Source organism: Erpetoichthys calabaricus, chromosome 6 (assembly GCF_900747795.2).
Source record: "Erpetoichthys calabaricus chromosome 6, fErpCal1.3, whole genome shotgun sequence".
NCBI lineage: Eukaryota > Metazoa > Chordata > Cladistia > Polypteriformes > Polypteridae > Erpetoichthys > Erpetoichthys calabaricus.
The window spans coordinates 147,619,818-147,641,231 of NC_041399.2; the positions used below are offsets into that span (position 1 = coordinate 147,619,818).

The 21,414-nt window shown below is 40.5% G+C and overlaps 1 protein-coding gene across 4 annotated transcripts in view; it reads right to left on the bottom strand.

Annotated features, from left to right (window-relative positions):
* sugct (succinyl-CoA:glutarate-CoA transferase) overlaps nucleotides 1-21,414 on the bottom strand; it is a 752,804-nt gene that overhangs the window by 650,943 nt on the left and 80,447 nt on the right. For all 4 annotated transcript variants that reach the window (XM_051928849.1, XM_028803974.2, XM_051928850.1 and 1 more), the window contains 2 exons: nucleotides 14,401-14,492; nucleotides 13,426-13,569 (listed from right to left, as the gene is read on the bottom strand). In XM_051928849.1, coding sequence (XP_051784809.1) covers nucleotides 13,426-13,569; nucleotides 14,401-14,492 — 236 coding nt within the window. The remainder of the gene's footprint in view (nucleotides 1-13,425; nucleotides 13,570-14,400; nucleotides 14,493-21,414) is intronic.

Consider the following 21,414-nt stretch of genomic DNA (forward strand, 5'->3'; position numbering starts at 1 on the left):
TCTTCTAGACCACGAGGTGTGACCGCCCTGGTTGCTTTGGTGACCACGGGTACAGAGCTGTGCAGCTCAACCCTGTAGGGGCCCGTGGTCACCGCCAGGGGGCGCCCCAATGCCTTTGGAGCCCTGGACCTCAGCACTTCCGCCACACCCGGAAGTGCTGGGGGGAACAGGATCGGGGACACCCGGAATGCTTCCGGGTATGCAGCCGGCACTTCCACCACACTGGGGAGTGCCGGTGGAAGATTGCCGGGAAGCACCTGGAGCACATCCGGGTGATTATAAAAGGGTCCGCCTCCATTCATTCAGGGCTGGAGTCGGGTGAGGAGAAGGACAGACCTTGAAGGAGAGGAGTGGAGGCGGCCTGAAGAGAGTGAGGCATTTGAGTGTGAGGCCTGGACTTTGGGGGAGTCTTGGTGGTTGTGTGGCACTTTAATTGTAAATAGTAACTGTAAATAAACGTGTGGTGGTGCTTTTCAACATGTCTGCCTGTCTGTGTACGGGACTCGTTCCACAATACACATTAGGTGCAATTGGAGCATGCAGCAAGCACATTGTTTCACTACAAATTGATTAGTTTATTTAACAGACCACATATGTCACTAATTAACTGATGAGTTTGGAGGCATACAATAAAAGAATAATGAACTTGAAATGATTTATATGGAACTAAGCAAACTTCATTTAAAAATATTTCATAAATCGTCATTTTTCTTATAACTCAAAATGCAAATACATGTAAAAATTGATGAACAACAGCAGTTGATAATCTTGTTTAAAAATTACGCTACTAAATTTACCTAATAGAAAAAAAAAATGCAACATGAAATTAAGAACCATAGTGGCACAGCAAGAGTCATTGCCAAAGTATTTTAATTTTATTTCAATGACCAGCCGATACTGCTTCTGTGTGATGTTTGCATCATCTCTTCCAGTTTGCTTGGTTTCCTCTGAGTACTGTGGTTCCTTTTCATAGTTGTTTTAGTTACTGGGAACTGAGTGTCATTTTGGACAAGGTGTTGGTGAGGCCAACAGGGGGTGTTTGCCCTGTGGTCTGAGTGTGGATCCCAATGCCCCAGTGCAATGACAATCATAATAACAACAACAATTTATTTTTGTATAGCCCAAAATCACACTAGGAATGCCTCAACAGGCTTTATTAGGCTCTGTTTTGATAGCCCCTCGGTTTTGACTCTCTAAGTAGACTAGAAAAAACCCCCAGAGAAACCTTGTAGGGAAAGGAGCAATTCAAAAACAGACCCTTTTTCCAGGAAAGCTGGGCATGCAATGGATGTCAAAAAAAGAGATATACTGTATACAACACACAAAACAGAATGCAAGTAATCCTCTTCACAAACCTGGATGGCCAATCTATCATTATCACCTCAGAAATACAACACAATATTACAAAATATTTTGTTCTTGCTTAGCACTCCTCACCAATTGCAAGCACACATGACAACTCTGAAGAAAAAACACAAGAATATACCATTCCTTACATACAGGACCATCACATATGAGAATACAGAAACACATAAAAAACAAAGTAGAAACCAATTAACATAAATGAAAAACAGAAATATTGTTCCATCAGTAGATCCACAGCCAGATTAGGATAGTAGGATAGTAGTTAGAGATAAGCTAGACACATTCAGATTCCTGGAGACCTCAGCTATCTAGCTACCTTTCCCCTTCTGGTCATAGCAACGGGGCCAATGTGCTGTAAAAAATAGCACTGTCCTTCAGATAAGATGTACAACCAAGGTCCTGACTCTCTGTGGTCATAAAAGATCCCTGTGTATTCGTCATAAGAAGTAGGGTGTTTCCCAGTATCCTGGCTAAATTGCCCCTCGTGATCTCATTATTCTGGCCTTCTAATCATCCCTTGTCTCTAATTGACTAACTATTGCTTTCACCTTTTCAGCACCTAATAAGGAGACTGTGGAGATTGTGGGTTTGCTTCCCAGTTCCTCCCTGTGTGGACTTCCGGTTCCTCCCTGTGTGGATAGCGCTTTGAGTACTGAGAAAAGCGCTATATAAATGTAATGAATTATTATTATTATTAATAACTAATTTTGTTGAGTGCACTGATGCAAAATGGATGCCCTTGCATCATTCGGGTGGATGTTGCACATTGGTGGTAGTTGAAGTGTCTCCACAATATCTATGTAAAGCACTTTGAGTGTCTTGAAAAAGAGCTATATAAATGCAATGTTCTTCTTTGTGCATAAGTATTTCCTGTTATAGTTTGTTCCATGTCTTGTGTCCACTGCTCCAGGATAGACTATTGCTTTCCACAACACAGACCAGAAAAGAGTTGGTTCAGATGCTGAGTGACAGATAGATAAAGGGATGGAAATATGATTTTTTTTCTTTTTTTTGTTTTGTGAAAGTGACAAACTGACCGGGAATTAGACTCGGCCCCAAGAGGTGAGTTTTTCCTTCTTTTTTGAGGCTTGTACCCTATGTTTAAATATTAAAATTTGCCTTGTCAATAAACTCACTTAATCTCTGTGATTCCATTTGACAATTATATAGTATGCATTAACCTGAAATTAAAAATATATGAAATACAAATTTAGTTGGACAGTGGAACAACATAATTAAAATATTTAAACATGTGAATTGAGTGAAATGGCTTAGCTAACAATATTAAGTAAAGTGAAATTTAAGTCGTTTTACAGCTCAAGTATGTGCTCAATTTAAACTGATTTATGATGCATAAGAGGAAGCTGATGCTCATTTTGTTTTTTTTATGTTTGTAATTATTCTGTTGCATTTACCAGACATAAGCTGATGTCAAACTTCATATCACATATTACTTAAAAATTGTGTTTTGTTTGAACATATTTTAAAAATTACTGATCTCTATCTACAAAAAATATAAAAACTGAAACACATACTGTATTTTATGAAATTATACAGTTAAAACTGGACTTTAGATAAAATTATTTGATATAATCACTCATGGTTTTCCATGAACTTAAATCACTTTAAGCTTTAAACGAGAACATGAAAAAAATGGAAAAAACAAATGACCAAATAACTATTTTATGAATTATATCTACAGTCGTATAAATATCCCCATACTGCACTAAAACATTCTGATAGAGGATTTCCAAAATATGACTTAGTTAACAACAGCTGGCAGCCATTTCTTATTGGCATTGATTTGCAGCTCAAGGCAAAAAGGAGGAAAAGTTGTTTAAAAAAATAAAGAAATGACAATTTGGGGGGAAAATGAATCAACTATTCCCTTTCAAACTCTTGTTTCATAGAAACAACATCTGTTACAACAACTGCAACACATCAAGGGTGCTGTCAAAGTTAATTTTAAGTGGCTGCTTGTAGATGCATATAAGTGGGTTGACTGGTAGACTATACCAAAACCGTGTAACTGCAGACATGTGAAATCAAAAGTCAAGGAAAGTAAAGTCATCGAGTTAACATACTTATTTATTAAAGTCATACGCTGCTTCAATGTTTGCATATGAAGCATATTCACATATATTTATTAATCAACTGCATCTTCAAAACATGACTAAATCTTTGCATAATGGCAAGATAACATCAAATAGTAACTAAAATTAAGTTAAAGAAATACAATTTACTTTGGTTATAAAAAGCACGAAAGGTTTTGAATATTCTATATTGTCTTGTTTTCACTACAGAGATTGCATGACTAGCTTGATGCTTAAGACTATCTCATAAAAACCAAGGTCGAAGCCAATACTTCAAACACTGCAGTTCATGCCAGGTAGAAAGAGTGCAATGCAGCATAGCCAGCACTTGCGACAATATGAATGACCATGGCAAGTGAGTATACATGTCTGGAATTACTTACCACACAACAGTTCAGTGTAACCAGATGAAATACTAACAAATCAGAACATGTTCATTTCTACTATAACATGATCCAAACATGTCTGATGGTATTGAATGAACCCTGTTGCACATTTACTTTGCTCTTCAGAAAGACAACAAAATAAGGAGCTTATGGACTCTTAAAGATTAAACCTGACTCAGCCTGACACAACCAAAACATTGTCAAACTTGACAGTGACCTAACATGAGTCCCTAATGTACAGACCAGCATAACAAAACCTCAATAACTTGTAATGATCTATTAATTAAGAAAAAGGCTGTTGACTCCAGGTGTTCACTTGTAACAGGTTTACAAGAAATATGAATTAATGGAGTTTAATATCATTGTATATACTACCTTATCTATTGTAATGCATTTAGGGTATGTAATGTAAACATGCAGTAGTTTACTTATACTATAAAAGGTCAGGTTGCTTTTCCAAGAATTTGGAAGTTGCACAAGAATAAATATAATAAAGATGATGAAAAAAAATTAAAGACAGAAACAACTGTGTTTTTTTCACACAAAAGAGTAAATAACCTGTATGGCTTTTTGCCCAGACTAATAATGGAGAAGATACAACAGAACTCTTTAATAAAAAAACAGGATCTGTGGCTACTTCTCAACTTAGAGGATAGGTAAAACACAGATAAGCTTACAGAAATGTGCTTTTCTGTGACTAGTTCATAGCCTTTAGGATGATTTAGGCTGGATTGTTTGGAATTAGATAAGCATGTTTGGGTTAAATGGACTCCTGCTTGTATATCTTACGTTCTTATCTGAAGGTGACCTAAGCTTCAGTAAATCATCTTGAGTGCAATAAATAATGTAATGAAATCACCAACATATTCTTTGTAGAAATGCGTGCATACCCAAACACTGTGGGAACAGGTGTCAAATCTAAAAATGTGCTATCATTGGACAGCAGTACAGCATTATACAGAGGCATGAATCCTGAATTAAAAGTGAAGTGCAACACCTACCAGTATGGTAGTAGGAATGACTGATATGTCATTATAAGATATCTGTGAGTGAGTAGCCAGCATTGCAAGGAAGAAAAAAAAAAAGCTAAATGAAGAGGGGGAAAAAAAGTAACTACAGGTTACAGGTTTCACTACTTAAAACTATTTTGTTGCAAACAAATTATTAGAAACTAGCAAACCCATGGCGTAGCATATGCCGCATAATTATGTATTGATGGGTGAACACTTCCTGAAAGACACAGTTGTCCAAATGGGGTTGGTTTTGAGGATACGACTGTAGGTGAATGAAAAGATGTAACTCTGGAGAGGGCAACATACAATACAGCGTTTTACACGCTGCATACAGCGATTCACATCGAAGTATAGACACTGCTAAGACCATGGAATACCCCTCGCAAACTGTTTTACACGCTGCATACAGCGATTCACATCCGCGACAAACAAATTGTTTTACACGCTGCATACAGCGATTCACATCCGCGACAAATATGATTCTTCTTAGATGGTGCTGGCGCGTCCACTCTCGCTCTCGAAGCATACATACTGCCTGGTCATGTGCCCGCTCGCAAGAGCAACTAACAGAGACTCGCCCACCAACTGTAAGACCATGGGATACCCCTCGCAAACTGTTCTACACGCCGCATACAGCGATTCACATCGGCGACAAACAAACTGTTTTACACACTGCATACAGCGATTCACATCCGCGACATGACTTTTCTTAGATGGTCCTGTCGCGTCCACCCTCGCACTCGAAGCATACACACTGCCTGGTCATGTGCCCGGTCGCAAAAGCAACTGACAGAGACCCGCCCACCAACTCTAAGACCATGGGATACCCCTCGGAAACTGTTTTACACGCTGCATACAGTGATTCACATCCGCGACAAACAAACTGTTTTACACGCTGCATACAGCGATTCACATCTGTGACAAACATGCCTCTTCTTAGATAGTCCTGCCGCGTCCACCCTCGTTCTCGAAGCATACACACCGCCTGGTCATGTGCCCGCTCGCAAGAGAAACTCACGGAGACCCGCCCACCAACTCTAAGACCATGGCGTGTAAAACAGTTTGCGATGGTGGACGCGGTCGTGCGTCATAACCGAAAAGAATACAGTGGAACCTTGGTTCACGACCATAATTCATTCCAAAACTCTGGTCGTAAACCAATTTGGTCGTGAACCGAAGCAATTTCTCCCATAGGATTGTATGTAAATACAATTAATCAGTTCCAGACGGTACGAACTGTATGTAAATATATATTTTAAGTTTTTAAGCACAAATATAGTTAATCAAACCATAGAATGCACAGTGTAATAGTAAACTAAATGTAAAAACATTGAATAACACTGAGAAAACCTTGAACAACAGAGAAAACTAACACTGCAATAGTTTGCACTATAGTGCTACCAACCGCTGGCTAAAAACACTTTTTTTTTTTAATGAGTTTTAAGCACAGGGAAAAAATGAACATTTGAAAAAATCTGTAATTTAATAAACCACCAAGAAAAGTAACATTGAAACAATGCACACTATGAACCGATCGCTGTAAACAGAAGTGAAAACAAAATCAAGCCCAGTGCATTCTTTAACTGCCTTCCTACCTTATGAGTCCATCCCCCTCTCTCTCGCACTGCCTGTGTGTGTGCCTCTGTCTCTCTCTGGCACTGCCTGTGTGTGTGCGTCTGTCTCTCTCTGGCACTGCCTGTGTGTGTGCGCGTCTCTCTCTCCCGTTGCCTGTGTGTGTGCCTCTGTCTCTCTCTGGCGCTGCCTGTGTGTGTGCGTGGCTCTCTCTCTGGCGCTGCCTGTGTGTGTGTGCGTCTGTCTCTCTCTGGCGCTGCCTGTGTGTGTGCGCACGGCTCTCTCTCTGCCGCTGCCTGTGTGTGTGCGCGGCTCTCTCTCGCACTGCCTGTGTGTGTGCCTCTGTCTCTCTCTGGCGCTGCCTGTGTGTGTGCCTCTGTCTCTCTCTGGCACTGCCTGTGTGTGTGCGCGTCTCTCTCTCGCGCTGCCTGTGTGTGTGCCTCTATCTCTCTCTGGCGCTGCCTGTGTGTGCGCGGCTCTCTCTCTCGGGCTGCCTGTGTGTGTGCGTCTGTCTTTCTCTGGCGCTGCCTGTGTGTGTGCGCGCGGCTCTCTCTCTGGCGCTGCCTGTGTGTGTGCCTCTGTCTCTCTCTGCCGCTGCCTGTGTGTGTGCGCGGCTCTCTCTCGCGCTGCCTGTGTGTGTGCCTCTGTCTCTCTCTGGCGCTGCCTGTGTGTGTGCCTCTGTCTCTCTCTGGCGCTGCCTGTGTGTGTGCACGGCTCTCTCTCTCGCGCTGCCTGAGTGTGCACGGCTCTCTCTCTCGCGCTGCCTGAGTGTGCACGGCTCTCTCTCTCGCGCTGCCTGAGTGTGCACGTCTGTCTCTCGCGCTGCCTGTGTGTGTGCCTCTGTCTCTCTCTGGCGCTGCCTGTGTGTGTGCATGGCTCTCTCTCGCGCTGCCTCTGTGTGAACCAAGGTTCCACTGAGGTTGACTAATGAAAAGTCAACATGGCTCAGAGGTGCATGTGGAGTCTAGCAGAGACGAACGTGAATGACGCCTGGTGTTTTGAGTTGCTGCGTCCGAGTTGGTGGCCGTGCTTCTGGCTCTGCGAGTTGTCGTCATATCCAATGGTCTTAGAGTTGGTGGGCGTGGCTGTCTTGCGTGCTTTCCATGGGTGGCCACTTATCCGCGGCTTAGTGAATAATATACGGTGGGCGTGGCTGTCTTGCGTGCTTTCCATGGGTGACTACTTGTCGGTGCATGCTTTCCATGGGTGGCTACTTGTCGGCAGCTTAGTGAATTATATATATATAGACTAGCCAACCCGCGGCGTAACATACGCCGCATAATTATGTATTGATGGGTGAACACTTGCTGAACGACACAGTTGTCCAAATGGGGTGGGTTTGTGGATACCACTGTGAGTGAATGAAAAGATGGACCTCTGGAGAGAGCAACATACAATTGTCCGTGACTGAAAGCGGGATCGTCTGTGACGATGGAGGCCACGCTGATGAAAGTTAGGGATAAGTTTCAGCACTTGTTCATTAAGGTGTAGCGAGTCTTCGTTGTTGACGCTTAATATAGCTTGCGTACTGAGTTGTTCCGGAGTCACAGTTGAGAAACACTTTTTTAATGTCTTTTAAGCACAGGGAACAAAATTAACATGTGAAACATCCGTAATGTAATAAGCCACCAAGAAAAGTAACATTGCAACAATGCACGCTACGATCCGATCGCTGTAAACAGAAGTGAAAACAAAATCGAGGCCGGTGCATTCTTTAACTGCCTTGTAGCGCAATGGTAGTGCTGCTGTTTTGCAGTAAGGAGACTGTGGAAGATTTTGGGTTCGCTTCCCAGTTTCTCCCTGTGTGGATAGCACTTTGAATACTGAAAACACCGGTATATCAATGTAATGAAGTATTATTATTCTTATGCGTCCAGTGCTCTCTCTCTCCTGCGCCTGTATGCGTGTGTGTGTCACTCGCTCTCTCTCGCTCGCTGCACGTGTTCCTGCAGGCATACCAGTAAGTGAATGAAAAGATGGAACTCTGGAGAGAGCAACATACAACTGTCCGTGACTGAAAACTGGTTTTGGCAGACACATGCACATCTTTTTGAAAGTTTGGCCCTGTGCCTTATCAATTGTCATCGCAAAGGCAAATCTAACAGGAAATTGTCTTCGTGTTAAAGTAAAAGGCAAATTATCCGCGACAAACTGTTTTACACGCTGCATACCAACCCGCGGTGTAGTATACGCCGCATAATCACGCCGCTTTTTTAATGTTTTTTAAGCAGAGGGAAAAAATGAACATTTGCAAAATCCGTAACGCCGCTTTCAGTTAGTACAATGCACACGCGTTTAATTTGTCAGCCACATTTTGCCAGCAGTCTTTTCTGGTTTGGGCTGCTTTTGCAGTGTTACCGCTTGGGCATATTAAATCTTGAAATCCTTCGAGTAACTAATTAACTAACTAACACCCACCCAGCTTGTGAGAAAAAAAATGTGCCCGTTCTTTCATCATTTTGTTGCAGCCTATCAAAGACTTGCTGATCATGTTTTCTAGACTCAATATACAGTGGAACCTCGGTTCACAACCATAATTCATTCCAAACCTCTGGTCGTAAACCGATTTGGTCGTGAACCAAAGCAATTTTCTCCCATAGGATTGCATGTAAATACAATTAATCCATTCCAGACCATACGAACTGTATGTAAATATATTTTATTAAAGATTTTTAAGCACAAATATAGTTAATTATTACACCATAGAATGCACAGTGTAATAGTAAAAACATTGAATAACGCTGACATAAACACCCAGGCTCCCTGCTCAGCTGCTTGGCATGTGCAGTGCATGCGCAGGCTCTCTCTCTCAGCAGCACGCGAGCCTCCCCAGCCCCCCCCCTCTCTCTCTCAGCAGCACGCGAGCCTTCCCAGCCCCCCCCCCCTCTCTCTCAGCAGCACACAAGCCTTCCCACCCCCCATCTCTCTCTCTCAGCAGCACGCGAGCCCCCTCCCCCCTCTCTCAGCAGCATGCCCTCCCCCTCTCTCAGCAGCATGGCGAGCCTCCCCAGCCCCCCCCCTCTCAGCAGCACACGAGCCTCCCCAGCCCCCCCTCTCCCTCTCTCTCTCAGCAGCACACGAGCCTCCCCAGCCCCCCCCTCCCTCCCTCTCTCTCTCTCTCTCAGCAGCAGGCAAGCCTCCCCAGCACCCCCCCTCTCTCTCTCTCTCTCTCATCAGCACACGAGCCCCCTCCCCCCTCTCTCAGCAGCACGCGAGCCTCCCCAGCCCCCCCCCTCTCTCTCTCAGCAGCACGCGAGCCCCCTCCCCCTCTGTCTCTCAGCAGCACGCGAGCCCCCACCCCCTCTGTCTCTCTGCTTCGGGCATTTCTCCCCTGTGTAGTGTGTGAGCGAGCGAGTGAGGAGAGAGAGAGAGAGCAAGCCAGTACGTTACATTGAGCGAGAGCAGGCTCGAAGGCAATGTGTTCCTGTGGTATAGCGGGTCCATAGCTCCCCTTCAAAAGGCTATTTTTAATCAGGCGACTGACAGTAGTGGAGTCAGGCACAGAGAAGGTCAGCTGCAGAGAGAGCGTTTCGACTGTTGCAGGGCCTGAAGCAGGTGAGACGCTAATGAAAAAGAGGCACAGGGCTTATTGGTTTTTAAAGACTGCTTCCTTCATTGTGTTTTAACTTCAGTTTTAAAGGATTGTGTGGCTCTCTCTTGCGCTGCCTGTGTGTGCCTCTGTCTCTCTCTGGCATTGCCTCTCTGTGTGTGTGTGTGTGTGTGTGTGTGCGCCCCTCTGTCTCTCTGGCGCTGCCTGTGTGTGCGCGGCTCTCTCTATCGTGCTGCCTGTGTGTGCCTCTGTCTCTCTCTGGCGCTGCCTCTGTGTGAACCAAGGTTCCACTGAGGTTGACTAATGAAAAGTCAACGTGGCTCAGAGCTGCAAGTGTACTGTGGCACAGACAAACAGAAATGACGGCATGTTTCCCTTGGCGTCGCGTCCGAGTTGGTGGGCGTGGCTCTCTGATTCTTTCGTCGTATCCAATGGTCTAAGAGTAGGTGGGCGTGGCTCCTTCCTGCGTGCGCCATTGGCATCTTACTTGTCGGCGGTTTAGTGAATCCATGCCCCTTCCGGCGTGCTTTCCAAGCTTGGTTACTTGTCTCCCGGCTTAGTGAATTACATATATAGATGTTTTCCTAAATTACATTTACCTATGTTTTCTTAATTTAAGTTTAAGGAAAATTCTACTCTTTCCAAAGTATAATTACATATACAGAATTTCAACACAGAAGTTACACAGCTGTAATGGTTTTGACCTGGGGAAACTGATTTCACTTGAGGAAGAGCCTCATTTCATACAATTATATCAGAGCACATCCCACTCACTTCCCTGAGCAGTTTAATTAGATGTCTGAAAGAATGAAAAGAAACACCTCATCCTGATGCTAGGCACTAAAAGTTTTAGATGTTTTACATAGAACCATTCTCCCTTTGAATATTTGCTTTACTACCAATACCTGCACCCTAGGCGGTTACACCCAGTTCCGCTCCACAGGCTTCTGTGCTCACCATATCCATTGTCATACTTATAATAATGTATTCCACATCACTAAAATGGTCCTGTAAGCACTACTGGATCACTCTCTATAATTTATGCAGCTCTACGATATATTGTGAACAATCTGGCTGTGCTTTTGGATTTTAGAGCTGATTCAAATACAGAAGAAACACACTCTCAGAAAGATAGCAGTATGACACCATGAGATCAGCTGCAGGAAAGTGTGAGCAAAGTTGCTTAGCTCACAGTAATGGGAACCTTTAAAAGTTTGGTAACTTAATGTATAATTGACTCAGAACCCGTCTAAGGTTTCTGTCTTGTAGATCATTCTCTGAGCATGTTAAAGCTGATGGAGATGCCTGTGAATTCTTTTAATTTCCACAAACAGATGACTGGAGTCAAATGAGTGAAGATGTTTATCACATTTGTGGTCTGCCTTTAAATGACTTCAAGAGAAAACTGTGCTTAGAAAGACCTTTCAGACTATTCTTTGTGCAACTCTGGAATGTGACAAGTGGTACTAGAAGTTGGGTTTTATAAAAATGGATCGACAGCAAAATGTCCCGCTACCTCCTTTACCCTGAGGAGAATGTCCATGTCCCTATTCATGCTAGAGTTATGCTGTAGAAAATGTGCACCCATGATGAAATTGGGCCACCATCCTCACCACTCTGTTCTTTGGCGATGCTCAGCAGGCTGTTTTTGAATGTTCTCCTTGACAGGTTCAATGATTATGATTTTTTGAAGCAGCAAATTCTTCTTCGTACCGCACTGAGTTCTCTGACCTAGGAACAGTGGTTCTGAGTTTCACAAATCAACCCAAATCTTCCTATAAGAGCACAAGATAAAGTTTTTGTAAACATCATTCAGAGTTTGTTCCAAGGTGATCCCATGGAGGCATGTCAGAAAGGAACTTGCCATGTATGGAACACTGAATGGGAATAAGTGAGGAGCTTTGAGAAGTGCAGTCTTTGACGGATTTAATGAAAAGAGTGGAGGGTGTGCAGGTCTTTTGGAGGAAGAAAGGCTATTTTAGACCAATGATGACAAATCTATGACATCCCACGACGTTTTGGATGACATGGCAGCGTTCAACAAGATCCAAGTTACCAAAGAAACAGAATGAACAAAAATATAAGAAATAACAAAAATATAAGATCCTGCAACACTCAGGGCTTAAAATGGATTCTCACCAACCGTATCAGCATACCATCTTTCATCACGGCAGCTGCCAAGTTCAGTTGATTTCAAAAAATGATGGGATAATCCTTATCTCATACGTATCTCGTACATACCATGTTTCCCCAAAAATAAGACAGGGTCTTATATTAATTTTTGCTCCAAAAGATGCATTATGGCTTATTTTCGGGGGATATCTTATATTTATTCATGTACAACAATATACATTTATCCAAATACAGTCATGTCACTAAAGTCCCCTGTGAAGCTTAAAGCACAAGTAAGCAACTACGCATGATTGATGATGCAGAGAGGAATGTGAGGGGGTGGGGCTACCATGTACAGCATCGAGCTCTGTTAAGTAACAAGACACAGTTGACATGCTTTGTCTCCTCTGAAGCAACATGATAACACCTGCTTTCAAAAGTGCTGTGCAGCCCCGTTAAACTTGCAGTCCAAATATTAATCTTAAGTGCAGTTAACTGAACCATCAACCTTAGTTTAATATTGGAACAAAGGGGAACTGCCAAAATCATAAAATTCTTCCACAAAAAAGCTACACCTGTATAAATTTCATTAATGAATTTAACAGTAAATAAATAAATAATAGTTATTATGAGAGTGAAACAAAATTAAAAAGAATAAGAGCAGGACAATAATTACTAAGAAAAAAAGAATAAAAGAAAGATAGAAAAAAGAGAGGTAACAAGAATTTAAAGGTCTGCACAAAAAAAAAAAACGATTAAAGAATCTCTTAGGTAACCCAAAAATAGAAACCTAAAAGTGTAAATCCTAAGTACGGTGAAAGTCTGAAATCCCTTACCTGACATTTATTTAATTTTATAATCCTATCCCTATACAAAAGAGGAATCATGAAGCCAAAGGAACAACAACATTAACAATAACCATTAACCAAGTAAAAGTGTAAACTAAGAAATCCAAACTGAATAATATACTGTACTTTTTAAAAACAAAAGGCAGCTGCTCCGTTATCTGCAACATCTGATCACCACAGACCAATTGAAGACCCTGCTCAACTTTATTCAGAATAAAGTTGAAAATAATGGGTAAATGGGAACAGGGATGCAACAAAAAATACAGAATTGGGGATGAGATGCCCAACAAGGCAGAGCTTTACTGCATTTCTTATCTAAAGATAACTCATTGACATGCATTCCAAGCACTTAGTGAGATGGATAGAAACAGAAACAATTAATGCAAAAATAATTATTATGAAAGCAAACATACACAAGAACAATAGTATTGACTGAAACGTTCTTCTGATTTTGAAACCTAACAACACAATTAAAAATCAAGTTACCTGTGATGACAAAAGATTACAGTCTATGTAAAGTCCTTTCCCAGTCTTCTGCCTCTGGAGCAACCCAGCCATAATAGCACCATGGGTATATAAGCCAGTTGCAAGATCAGTCATTGCAACACCTGGCCGTACAGGATCACCATCCTAAAACAGAAAAAGGTGTGTATAGGGTATGGAATGCCTTCCTAAGAAAAAAAAGTGTTTACAAAGTGCACTAAACCAATTACAATAAATAAATAAATAAATGGTTTTGGAGCGAGAGAAAGAGAGACACACGCACACACACACACGCGCGCGCGAGAGAGAGACACACGCACACACGCGCGAGAGAGAGACACATGCACACACACGTGAGAGACACACGTGCTAGAGAGATGCACGCACACACACGTGCTCGAGAGAGACGTGCACACACACGCACGAGAGAGACGCACACACACGCACGCGAGGGACACATGCACACACACGCACGTGCGCGCGAGAGACACGCACGCCAGAGAGGGCCAGCCACATAATCCACTGTAATCATGTTTTACAACAAAACAGAAAAACTTAACTGAAAAAATGAACTTAGCAACAAAAAATAGACTACACTCACGCTCGCAACTTGCAGTTCTTGTTGCCGATTGATGCGTTTTTTTTTTTTTGTTTTTTTTTTTTTGCGGTGGGACGTCGGATAATACAGAAAGTTGGATAAGTGACGGTTGGATAAGCGAGACTCTACTGTACCTAGAAAAATCATGCTATCATTATTGAATTTTATTTTTCTTTTACTTGTTGGAAAACGAGAAACAAGCTGAGCTATATAAAAAGGTGCAAATATTCTTACAAAAGCCCCTAAAAACCTGAGTCATATTTAAAATCTTAGTAATATTAACATTTGATAATAACTATAAACCTCCCGACATATACTTAAAATTAAATATTTGAGTAATATCCCAATACAAAAGAATAAAAGAAAAGATTTGACTTTACCTCTGGGCCAGTAATATGCATAAGCCCTGAAGCTGCACATGCAATTGAGTCATATCCAGCACGATGAGACATTGGGCCTGTTTGTCCATAGCCTGGCAAAACAAAAATATATTTCATAATTTTGAAAATACAGGAGGGTATTGAGTTACAGTGCTCTTGGCTAATGGTAGATACAAACACAATAGACAAAAAGACAACTTAAAAATGTTTAATTTAATTTCAATTATTTTTCATCTAGAGATTTATGTTTTTTACTTACGATGAAAGCAAACTAGTTTTGATGTGGATGAATACTTAGCAGCTGTCACTAACAATGATATGTGCACAGTACAGTATGTTCATTTTCGCCATTCAATCATTTTGTACTTTTATGAGCCATGCATATAAGCTCAGTCACAGGTAAGAAGTAAGATCAGCAGCTGGCTGTCACAATCTGGCTGTGGATAAAACTGCTTGTAATTCCCAGTATCCCAAGCAGAGGGGAATCTAGGGACTATGGGGACCCCATGCATAAAACCTTACGAGGTTCTTCAACTCACCCTACCCTACGTCTCCACAAGGTAAAATTTACTACCTATACTTTAACACAAAGTCTATATTTATAACATCAGGAGGAAGAACTTAATAAATACAAATTCTTTATTTTTATTTTGTGAAATTCAGATTATATAATTAAAACAAAACAATAAATACAACATTTTTATAGAAGATATAAAAAATAGAATAAAGTAAAGGCATACATAATTGAATCAACATAACAGATTCTCTATTACTTATCACTGTCCAGATCCTTGTTTTCTTCCTGTTGTTGTTTTTTTTTCGCTTTTTGCTTCCAGGCATGTAAATCCTCTTCAAGATTTATGAAAATGTAACTGATTTTTAAGACTCATTACAAACACCCTTATAACAAAGTTTAGGCTCCCCCCTCAAAGGAGTTTCTGACTGTGTGGTTGTAGTGTATGCTTCAAAAGGGTTTCCGTAGATTTGGCGATGCAACAAGTACCTATGTAAACAGTCCCTTACAGTTTGAGGCCCCAGGTAATCGCCTGCCTTGCCTAAACTGTTCCTGCAACTCTGTTTCTATATATGTGTCCCAGTCATGCCATTTTCAGAGCTACAAGGGTGAAGCAACAACTCAAAAAGACCCCAGGCAGAGTTGCGAAGTCAGAAAGTCAAAATCAAAAAGCCAAAACTCAACAAGCTAACCAAAAGTGAAAAATGAAAAATCAAGTATAAATTCAGACTTCTATAACACCAAACATAACCTTTTAAAACAAGCTATTTTAGATTTATTTTAATCCAGAAACTTGTATGAGGAGTACTGACACATCCCTAAATAGCAGCGACCCATTGTCAACACATAACATGACATCCATTTGATGCACACTACCAAAAGACTTATTTCTAATCACAACAATCAACAAAATGTCGGTGCCCAAAATAGCAATTACCCTAAGTTCTTGTCAATAAGCCCGCGGCTTATCTAAGGAAAAAAGTTGTGAAAATGAAAAAATAGAATATCGGCTTATACATAAGTCCGGCTTATACATCCATCGCGGGGGTTGCGTTCCAGAGCCAACCCGCGAAAATAAGAATATCCGCGAAGTAGAAAAACCATATGTTTATATGGTTATTTTTATATTGTCATGCTTGGGTCACAGATTTGCGCAGAAACACAGGAGGTTGTAGAGAGACAGGAACGTTATTCAAAACACTGCAAACAAACATTTGTCTCTTTTTCAAAGTTTTAACTGTGCTCCATGACAAGACAGAGATGACAGTTCCGTCTCACAATTAAAAGAATGCAAACATATCTTCCTCTTCAAAGGAGTGAAGCAAACAAATCAATATGTCCTGTTGGCTTTTTAAGTATGCGAAGCACCGCGGCACAAAGCTGTTGAAGGCGGCAGCTCACACCCCCTCCGTCAGAGGCAGACAAAGAGAGAGAGAGGGAGAGTTTGTTTTTCAGTCAAAAATCATACGTGCCCTTCGAGCTTTAAGTATGCGAAGCACTGTGCAGCATGTCTTTTCAGGAATCAGCTTTACAAAAGATAGCAACGTGAAGATAATCTTTCAGCATTTTTAGACGAGCGTCTGTATCGTCTAGGTGTGCAAACAGCCCCCCTGCTCAATCCCCATACTTCAGGATCAGAGAAAGCGCAAGAGAGAGAAAGAGAAAAGTAAGTTTGGGTAGCTTCTCAGCCATCTGCCAATAGTGTCCCTTGTATGAAATCAACTGGGCAAACCAACTGAGGAAGCATGTACCAGAAATTAAAAGACCCATTGTCCGCAGAAAATCCGCGATATATATTTAAATATGCTTACATATAAAATCACAATTTAAATGACCGCTACGCGCTCGTGTTGACTCGGCGACGCCCAGAGCAGAAAGAACGCGCTCCGGACGCTCCAACCGCGCCATGCGGGGAGTGAGAGAGACGGCAATATCTCACACTCTCTCCCCCCCTTAAAGAAATTAAATGGGGCGCGAGTGAGACCACTGACCTCCCTCCCTTCTATTAGTTATAGGTTATAGTACGTTCGGCGTTATCCATGAGTCCGGCTTTATCTATGATACGATTTTATTTTAAAAATTCGTATGTTTTTTGGTCTCCGGCTAATACATGAGTCCGGCTTATAGACAAGAACTTAGGGTAGGTAAATAAACAAAAAATCCTATTAAATAATAAAGTCATAAAATTGTTGTGCTTAGCATTTGTTTGTAAGTTTTCCTCGTGTTGTTTTGCATTCCTTTCTTCTTTTTCTATTCTCCTTGGGTTTTTTTTGGGTGACAGAGCCAAATTCCGATATTAGTTTTGCAGATCCTTTTGTTTTATGAGGTGAATAAATATTTTTGTGTTTCCTTGTGTTTTGTGCATTATTGTTAAGCAGTTTCTACCATGTTGCCTAAATAACTATGTGTAATATTACAGGTGATTGCGTATAAAGGCTAGCACCTGAGTCTCTTGGATTGTATAAGTTTGTAGACATGATTTAAAAAGAAGAAAAAAAACCACAAATCACGTATGGATTAAAAGTTCTTTGGGCACAATTAAGCTCTCTTACTTCAATTCCATATAAGAATTTCGTTTTGGCTTTGGCATTAGGTTTATTTGACTTTTTGGCAACAAGCTCTAACTTTACTGTCCTAACACCCATTTATCTCCTGGTTCCTTTACCTGTGCCCATGTGACATGCCTTTCTTCTGTGGCACGGTAAAAATAAAAATCATATATGGAAAACCCACAATTTTTATAACAACACAGTGCATTACAAGAATATCTAGGGCAGAGCTTGGATATTTTGGAAGGAGTATATCACTCAGCTGGTCTCAGAATTCCCCTAAAGGTGTTGGAAGAAGTTGTTGAGGATAGCATTCCATAGTCAGCCTATCTAAGCATATTGGTACTGCGGACCTTATCAGAATAAGTGAAGAAAAAATGATGATTTGTCTTATCCATAGTACACAGTCATTAAAAAGTAGGAACATTCTCTGTTACTACTATGATTTTCCACATAGAACATAAGTAAAAATTATCTAGTCATCACTAAAAAATTGATAAATCTAGCCTCATGTGACAAATAAAAACATAAAAGTTTTGATTTTTTTTTTAAATAAGCTGACGTGCAGAAGCCATTACTGTTTCCATATGAATTAAGTAGTTAATCAGAAAGTAATTCTCTTTTTTTGTTTTGCCACTTCTAAATCTTTTTTTTTACTGATTAAAACACTGTAGTTCTGTTTTTGTTTCAGAAAATAAATTTGCTGTACAATAGGATTTGAAAAAGTTACAGTTTTGATATGCTTTTAAAAACTATATTCAAACTGTGCTATAATAGTCTGTACTATTTTTCAAATACCAGTGAACCTTTTGGAATTGTATGGATTTCTGCATTAATTACACATAGCAATGTGATCTGATCTTTGACTAAATCTTAAAAATAGACAAACACAACCTACACATTCTAATATCATAAAAATCATTGTACTTAATATTGTCAATATTGAATGCATCATTTAAACATTCATGGTCTCGAAAAGTATAATTAACCTAAATTAAGCCAAAAGCCAATTGGAGTCATGTATTCTAATCAATTAGAAGACATTGGAGGTGTAGGTTGGAGATTTTCTGCACTATAAAAATAAGCAATGTTTGGTAACTAACATAGTCTGCTAATCTCAAAGAAGATCTGTTTAAATCAGGGGTCCCCAACTCCGGTCCTTGACGGCCGCATTGGCTGCAGGCTTTCATTCTAACCCTTTTCTTAATTAGTGACCTGTTTTTGCTGCTAATTAACTTTTTGAATTAATTTTAATTGACTTGTTTTTTTAAGATTTGTTCCCCTGAATTTCTTCTTTGCTCCTCTGAATTGCTTCATTTCTTTCCTTAAATAGCACCCAAACAAAAATGGAATGTGAAGTTAGTAAGCCAACAGAAGACCAACTAATTCAGGGACTCAAACTCTAAACAATTTAACTCCAACCAGTTGCTTAATTAAGTGCCAATTATTGTCATTAATTAAACCCTTTAATTCCATGGCTTGTTGCTGCTCTCACTGTGCAATAGCATACATTTCTAAAATTGCTGATTTTCTCTTTTCTAAGATCACTGTTAAAATGTTTTGGGGATCTGAACATATCAACATTCCTGAGATTTTTCATCTTTTCTTTATTTTCAGATATTGTATGCTGGACACAGTTTGCTGGTCATATTTTGGCTCATTTTGTATCTCATTATTGTTTGGCTGCTAATTAATGTAAAAGAAACAATTAAGGCATCTGAGTCTTCAAGAGCAAGTTAATTACAATGAATTCAAAAGAAGTTAATTAGTAGCAAAAACAGGTTATTAATTAAGAAAAGGGTTAGAATGAAAACCTGCAGCCACTGCAGTCCTCCAGGACTGGAGCTGGGGACCCCTGGTTTAAATAAACCAGGCCATGATCCAAAGAAAAATCAGACACTTTAAGATGAGAACTGTAGAAAAGCATCTTTGTTAGAAACCCACAACAATATCTCTGGACCAAAAAAAAAAAGCATTGTATAACACAGCAAAAAACTAATTAATCAATCAATCAATCAATTAATTAATCTCATTCCAACCCTGAATTAAACATTATAGTTTGAAGCTGCTTTTCTAGTTGTTGCAAAAGTTATAAAGATGTCCTGGCACCTTTTCTCTTTTCAGTTTACTGTGCCAATGTCCAGAGCCATAGATTGAATGTGGAGCAAGGAGTGTCCTCTATTACCTGTGCTGCAAGAAAGTCAATATTCCATTGTTATAGGAATCCAGGATGTTAGCCAAAGATGTGCCCACATTTTGTGATAAGCACTACTTTGTTCCAGCCTCTGCAACAGCTAATGGATGGCTAAACCACCACTAGGCTCCACTGATCACCTCTCCTTTAACCCTCTCCCCCTCTACAAAATTGCATTTAAAAGAGTAGTACACAAAAAGATAATTAAGCTCTGGAGTGAAGATTCTATTTAAAATCTACAAGGATGCTTTTAGTATCCTTTAAGGATACAAGGACTGATTTAGGTTAACTTTTTGATATTTTCAGCATCAATATTGCTTTTTGTGAAGACATGCTTATCCTAACAAAAAAGGTATGTCCTCACAACAAGCTCTGTAGCAACAAATTAATAGAGGCATTATTATATAAAAAGTAAAAGTGCTTTTAGACAAGGCATTACTAATGAGACACCTGCTGCAAATAGAAACATGAAATTTTGTATTAAAAAATGACTTTACTTTGTAATATTGTCTCACCAGTGTGCAAATGCAAAAAGAAAAAATAATAAAAAATCAAAACACACATCAGCACACAAAATAAGGAACAAATTAATTAAATTTGTTAATCAAAATCTATAAATGGGCTCAAAACATGATGTGGCTTCCTTGCAAAAAAGAGCAATGGCAACCAGTGATAGGAAAAAGAAGCATCACTTCACAAAAGAGGAGTTAGCATACTCTTTCAAAAACACTTACTTATTATGTCTAAAAACATCTGCTCTTGTACTACTCTATTCACAACATTACTTCAGTTAATATTTGGGTTATTAAAGTCCACCAAGACTATAATATCCCCCCCCCCCCAAAACAAAACTTGCCTTTTTAATACTACTAAAAGATTGCACATCTGCAATAGGGGTCTGGAGTTTCAAGTCTACAACACACTACTAAGGTGAGACTTTACAGTTGAATCCAGATGTTCACACTAAAATCCTAAACTGCCTGTCCCTATGCCCTAGTTTAAACAGTCCTCGAGTAACTTACTCATACACTTCTCCAATACAATGATGCTCTTCTGGTTCAAATGTAATCTATCCCAGACGGACACACCCCAGGTGTCCAAAAAGATGTACCAAAGCCCCATAAACATATATCCTTTTATCGTATGTGCATTGACTTCTGATCTCCTCAGTCTCACCTGGACTGGTGTGTAGCACAGGTAGAACTACTATGTCAGTCCAGCTCTTCAGTTTGCTACATATATTTGCATTGCAGAACAGATGGTCAGCCCTTATGTAGGTAATTTGCTCCAACATGGACAATAACAACTGGAACAACCCTGGCTTTGGTAGGCCAAGTGCCTATCCACCCTTCAAGGGAGGTCTACCACCTGTGCGCCCAGAAGGCAACATATTTTGTGAGTCAAGGAGTGCACATCATCTCCATATAGGACACCTGACCAATTCTTTGCTACAACATAGGCCCAGCCACCTCCTCCTCCAGTTCATAGACCATGAGCTTGAGGTGCTGAGTCAGCTGCATCCCTTGAAGACATGGCCTCCAAGGACTAACTAGTCCAAGCAGCTCTCCAAAAAGTCCAACATCAAACAGGACTTGCATTGTATTAGTCTTATTTTTAAAATGTGGATTTGGATTACGTATCTGCTCTGTCTGTTTAATTAATTATAAATTACTAGGGTGTTCACCCCTGCTCGCTTCACACGCCAACCTCCCACAACCCGGCTTGCACTGTGCGCAAGCCACTTCGCATCTCTGCCG